Source organism: Tupaia chinensis, unplaced genomic scaffold, assembly GCF_000334495.1.
Source record: "Tupaia chinensis unplaced genomic scaffold, TupChi_1.0 Scaffold000673_1, whole genome shotgun sequence".
In the NCBI taxonomy this organism is placed as follows: Eukaryota; Metazoa; Chordata; class Mammalia; order Scandentia; family Tupaiidae; genus Tupaia; species Tupaia belangeri.
Window position 1 is genome coordinate 30,919 of NW_006160196.1, and position 6,492 is coordinate 37,410.

The 6,492-nt window shown below is 51.2% G+C and overlaps 1 protein-coding gene across 3 annotated transcripts in view; it reads right to left on the reverse strand.

Moving 5' to 3' along the window:
- MYH14 (myosin heavy chain 14) overlaps window positions 1-6,492 on the reverse strand; it is a 107,884-nt gene that overhangs the window by 4,410 nt on the left and 96,982 nt on the right. For all 3 annotated transcript variants that reach the window (XM_006160113.2, XM_014592265.1, XM_014592264.1), the window contains 2 exons: window positions 2,246-2,454; window positions 739-847 (listed from right to left, as the gene is read on the reverse strand). In XM_006160113.2, coding sequence (XP_006160175.1) covers window positions 739-847; window positions 2,246-2,454 — 318 coding nt within the window. The remainder of the gene's footprint in view (window positions 1-738; window positions 848-2,245; window positions 2,455-6,492) is intronic.

Here is a 6,492-nt window from a genome sequence, read left to right on the forward strand (position 1 = left end):
GAGAGGTTTTTGCTATAGGGCGCGTGCGCTCGCCAGACAGACAGAGAGAGACATAGAGACAGAAAGCGAGAAATCACCCTCCAGGGGGGATGGTCATGCCACAATCCCTTCTCCTCCATTCTCCTCTCGGGATCTTGGGCACGCACGCATACGCACCCAGCGTGAGTTCTAAGCCACCGGGTCCAGGACGCGATCTGCAGTCGACTACGTGGGAGTCCAGTGACATAGCCATTACGCTAACTGCTGGTTCCCTCCATTCCTTCTCTTTTTTAAAAAATAAATTGTCAGGGGGTCGCAAATGGCATAATGGTTACATCACTGGACTCCCACATAATTGACTGCAGTTTGAGTCCCAGACCCAGTGGCTTAAAACTCATGCTGGAGGTATAATATTATGTTTTATGTCTTTAGCAAAGTGCCTCGCACATGGAAAGCACTTGATAAACAATATTTGTTGTTATTTAAGTCTTGGTCTAGCTTCTGGGTAGGGTAATTAACTTCTCCCTTCACCCTAACTGCCTGAGCTCCCTACCAGAGCCTTTCCCTGATACCAGAATTTATAGACTGTGAAGTCACCAACTCTAACCCCTTGCTGAGGCTCCAAGGCCCTGGCATGGTTTGTGCACACAGTTCCAGTCCTGTACCTGAGGGTTCCTTCTTGTGACAGAAACTCACTATCTCCAGAGATGACCTGTGTGATTTCTTGCTTAGCGGCCTTGTTCTCCACGGTTCCCTTACCTGGTCCCGGAGTTGGTCCGCCACCCTCCGCTCCTCCTCAACCTGGAGCACCACCTCTTTAAGCCGCTTCTCAGCTCTGCGCACCAGCTTGCCAGAGAGGATGCGCTCTCTGAAGGCAGGGATAAGGAAGAGTCTCAGGAGAGGTGCTGAGCCTGGGTTCTGTCCTCAGCCTTATCCAAGCTGTCACCTCGTTCTTGGGTTGACTTCTTCCCTCTTTCCCACTCCATCTCCCACTCTCAACCAGCTCCCTCAGTCTACTTGGCTCAGCCACAACAGGACACAACAACTCCAGACGTGCTGAGACAGGCACAGGGCCAGAGTGGGAGTGGGGAGTGGGAGGGCAGTGAGTAGGAGAAAGATGCAGGGGGAGACTCTTTCAGCTGCAGATCACCTGCCACCCTCCCCTCCCAGGGTGACTACATGGGTTATTCACTTCCTCTGAACATGTTCTCTTATTTGTAGAATGGAGGAGGGGTGGAGGGGCTCAGTATCCATCAGCTTCTGGAAGGTTCCCCAAGACCTCCCATGAGCCCCTGGGCCCTTGGTCAACTCTGTGGACTAAGAACCTCTTCTCCCATGGCTGCCTTCTTCTGCTTATCTTGGAAGCTTCTTACTCTCTCCATATCCTACAATTAATTCAGCATCTTTCCCCCAAAATCTTACCATTCACCCAGTCACTAAGCCTCAACTTCATGCACTGGCCTCTGCCCCTTCACCTCCCACAGCCCATCGGTCTCCAGTTCCAACCCTTCTGCCCTGGTTCTCTCCATCCTCTCCTGACTATCCTTACCTCTTTTGCCTGGACCACCCTCCTAGCCACCATCCAGGCCTCCTACCTTTCAGTCTCCCTCCTCTACTCCCTTCCCATCCTGGCCCCAGAAGGATTTTTATTTTCATATTTTTTTCCTGTAGGGTGTATGCACTTGCCAGAGAGACAGAGAAAGAGAGAATATGAGAAAGCGCCCCTGAGGGGAGATGGCTATGCCACAGTCCCTTTTCCTCCACTCGCCCCTTGAGATTTTGGGCACACATGCATACACGCCTGGAGTGTCTTCTCAAGCTTCCAGGTCTGGGACTTGAACCATGCAGTCAGCCTTGTGAGATCCAGCTGCCTTAAGCTCCACACCACTGACTGGCCCCAGAGGGATTGTTCTTCCCCTAGAGCTGGTCCCTAGTGCACAGCCCTCCCATAGCGATGATGTGATGCAGCATGTGAGCATCACCCAGTCTTGAACTTTCTGGCCACAGGAATGTGGGCCAGACAAGTCTCTTTTGTTCCTGAGTAGCCAGTCTCAGGTATTCTGTTACAGCAGCACTAAAGGGACCTCGTGGGACGGCAGCTACGTGAAGCTGCAGCATCCTAAATGATGCTAGCGGCCAGCTGTCACACTGATCACTTGGTGCTTTGGGATGGAGCTAACTCAGGTGCCCGTAACACGGCTGCCCTTGCAGCCACTGAACAGAACGTGGCAGTCGCCTTCCACCCACGGCCTCCTCTGCCACCCACCTGCTTTCTTGCTCCAGCTGCTCCTCCGCCTGGGCCAGCTTGGATTCCAGGGCGGCGATGACCATCTTCTGGCGGGCCCGGGCCCCAGCATCCTCCTCACCCAGGCGGCCCCGGAGCTCTTGGATCTGCCGCTCGAGCTGCTGCCGCCCACTCTCCGCCTTGGCTGAGAAACTGCGCTCAGCGGACAACTCTGTGGTCAAGGACTCCACCTGCAGCAGGTGAGGAAAAGCAGGATGGCATGGAAGAGCCCCAGAGGGAGGGTGGCAGCCAACTCCAGGCGCCTCCCAGAATTAAGGGAGCTGGTGACTGTTACCCCCACAGCACAGAACCCAACCTAAATATTCAGCAAATGTCAGCTTGCATTTGTAGCCACTGACTTAGCGGTAGCACGGCCAACACTGGGCTTTAACCTTTTGGCTTTTTTTTTTTTCTATTTTAATAAACCCATGAGACCATCATCAACTTATTCAAATGCTATGAATTCTACCTGACTGAAAGAATATTCCAAGGGTTATCACACTTCTGTTGTACCAGGATCATGTGGGGAGCTTGTGAAAAAAGGCAGAGCCCAGGCCCCTACCCTGCAGACTCGGCCTCAGCAGGCTTGCCATGGGGCCCCGAGAGCCTCCATTTATCACAAGCATTTCAGGCGGCTCTTGGGGAGAGAGGTGCAAGAGCACTTTGAGAAGCACTGCCTAACGCACAGGAGCTCCAACGCTGCCGACACGCAGACACACCCCAGGGAGAGGTCCAGCTACTCATTCGGCCCGTACTTGGAGTGAGGCCCTGTGCTGGACGTGGAGGTGAGCCCGTCTGACTCATCCTGGTGCCGTCTCACATTCACAGGAGCACACCGACACAGCCCGCGCCATGATCTGGGCTGACGGGGTGGTTGCAGGGGCAAGACACTGTTGGGGATGTGTCTCTTGCTCATAGAAGAAGTAAATAAACTTAAAAAGAGACAAGACAGACACAGAGAACATACATAGGGAAGATCTCAGGAAAAGAGGCAAAGACTGGGGCAGGGCGTGTATAAGCCAAGGAAGGCCAAGGAGTGTCAGTAACTACCAGGAGCAAGGACCGCGGCGTGGGACAGACTCCAGAAGGAGCCAACTCTGTCTACAACTGATCTCAGATCCCTGGCCTCCAGAATTAAGAGAGAATAATCTCCTCTTGTGTTTTTAGTTTTTGGAGAGGTCTTTTTTTTTTTTTTTTAATAAGGTGCGTGTCAGAAAGACAGAGAGAGACAGAGAGACAGAAAGCGAGAAATCACCCCCCAGAGGGGATGGTCACGCCGCAATCCCTTCTCCTCCATTCTCCTCTCGGGATCTTGGGCACGCACGCACACACACACGTCTAGTATGAGTTTAAGCCACTGGGTCTGAGACTTGAACTGTGGTCAACTACCTGGGAGTCCAGCAACACAGCCATTACGCCAGCTGCTGGTCCTAAACTCCAGTTGTTTTAAGCCACCTACTCTGGGGTACTGTCCTGTGACTAAGGGAACTAACACTGTGTCCAGTCAGTGTTTTTCAAGGTGGTGGAGGTGGGGGAATGTGCCTTTACTTCCAGTGATAGGGAGTCTGAGGCAGAAGGATCACAAACTCCAGAGTGGCTGGGGTGACAGGGCAGGTCACAACAATGGCCGGGCATGGTGGTGTGCCCCAGCTGGGAAGGAGAGGCAGGAGGACTGTGCCATGGCAAGACCTGTCTTAAAAAAAGGAGGGGTCCAGCCGTGGGGCCCAGAGGTGATGCAGTGCTTCACAATGCTGAATCCAAATGGGAAGGTCCTGGGCCCCTCCTGGGAGCTCCCTGCACCTGCCAGGTGAGCCCACGTCTGTGCCAGGCTGGCTGAGGGGAGAGGACCGCAATGTGAAGACCCTGTTAGGGTGTCTCTCTCTGTGTTTCTTTCTCTCACGGAAGAAATACATTTAAAAAGAAAATTGTGTGGGGCCAGCAGGTGGCATGATGGTCAAGGTGCTGGATCTCACACAGCCAACTGCAATTTTGAGTCCTGGACCTGGCACATGAGCATGCATGCCCAAAATCCCCAGAGGAGAGTAGAGAAGGGACTGTAGCATGGCCATCTCCCCTGGGGGGGATTTCTCGTGTTCTGTCTCTCTGTCTCTCCAGCAAGCACACGCACCCTAAAGCAAAAATCTCTTAATCTCTAAACAAACAAACATTATAAGGGCTGGCCCAGCAGTGCAGTGGTTAATTAAGATGGGTCCCACATGGCTAACTGCAGTTCAAGTCCCAGCTCCTGTGGCTTGCAAAACACATTGGGCACATTTGCGTGCATGCCCCAAACCCTGATGGGAAGGCTGAATGGAGGGAGGATTGCGGTGGTGCGGGGGGATGATTTCTCTCTCTCATGAGTGCACATGGCCTTTGGCAATATGAAGAATTGCAAATTCATGGATTTAAAGAGATTTGATGGGTTTAAATCAGTTATAATTATTGTCCTTGTGAAGCACAACTCGCCCCATTTGGGGCCAGCGGGAGGCTTTCCGGCCCGACTCCTAAGTGCTTCTGACAGAATGCGTGACCTGTTTGCTGACTGCTAGGACAGGACGCTCCAGGCTCCTGTTCTTTTCCTGCTCCAGATCTGAACCAGCCGTTTCTGAAGCACCAGATTAGCAGGAGATGGCATTTCTAGACCACAACCTAGACCAAGCGATGCTCGTAGCTGCTGGATGGCTTTTCGTCTCTAGGCCTCTGGGTGGATGAAAATGGAATGAATCTATACAAAATATTGGGCCATTGGAAAAGTCATGACACAATTTTTTTTTTTTTGGAGAGGTTTTTGCTAGAGGGCACGTGCACTCGCCAGAAAGACAGAGAGAGAGAGACAGAAAGCAAGAAATCACCCCCCAGGGGGGATGGCCATGCCACAATCCCTTCTCCTCCATTCTCCTCTCGGGATCTCGGGCACGCACGCACATGCGCCCGGCGTGAGTTTAAGCCACCGGGTCTGGGACTTGAACTGCAGTCAACTACATGGGAGTCCAGGAACATAGCCATTCCACCAACTGCTAGTCCCAATCACAACATATTTTTATATGAAAAAACAGGAAAATATGACTTTTCCAATGACCCCAATACATCATTGGTCCACAGAAATGTGACTCAGTCAGATTGAGGTCTGTGTTTGCTGGAGAGATGGAGCAGGGAGTGAGAAATCACCTCCTGGGGATGATAGTCATAGCACAGTCCCTCCTCCTCTGTGTTCCTCCTGGGATTTTGGGCACCCATGCACATGTGCTCAGCATGATTTCCAAGTCACTGGGTGTGGGACTCAAACCACGATCAGCCGTGTGGGACGCAGCTTCCTTAACCTCCAAACCACCTGCCATCCCCCACTTAAGCTTTAAAACCAAAGTCAATGCCTCTCTCTCTTTTTTTTTTTAAACTATCTTTTTATTGAACTTCATTTATTATTATTATTATTATTATTATTATTATTGTTTAATTTGACCAGAGAGAGACAGAGAAAAAGAGGGAAAGTGAGAAAGCAAGCCACCAGGTCTGGGACTCAAACAGTTGTTGGCCATATGGGAGTCCAGCACCTTTAACCACCACACCACCTGCTGGCTCCGTCTCTCTCCTCTTTTTAACATTTATTTATCTATATATTTTTTGTGATTTTCAAACTGCTAAGTCAAGTACTCGAATCACAGGTGGCCATGTAGGAATCTAGTGCCTTAACCACCATGCCACCTGCTGGCCCCCAATGTCTCTTTTTCCAAATGCCTTTTTGTTTTTAAAAATTATTTTATTTAACTTTATTTATTGTTTTATTTATTATGTTTTCAACTTTTTAATTTGACCAGAGAGGGACAAAGTGGGAGAGAGAGACACAGAGAGAAGGAAAGTGAGAAAGCAAGCCACCAGGTTGGGGACTCGAACCACAGTTGGCCATGTCAGAGACCAGTGTCCTTAAACACCATGCTTTGTCCTCCCTTAAGAATTCCTATTCAGGGGGCCTGGCCCCCCTCCGGGGGCCCCGCGGCCGGGGGCTTACGCCCCTGCCCCTGCGCAGCCGCGCTGGAACGGCCGGCCCCCGTCCAGGGGCCCAGCCTCCTTGGCCTCTCCGGCACTGGATGGCCCAGAGGCCGAAAACAAGGTTGAAGAACTTGCAACTTGAGAAGATGACAGTTACCAGCCCTGCATTACCTCAGGGGAAAATAAGAACTACTCTGCCATTCTTTTTTTTTTTTTTTTAATTTTTTTTTTTTTTTTTTTTT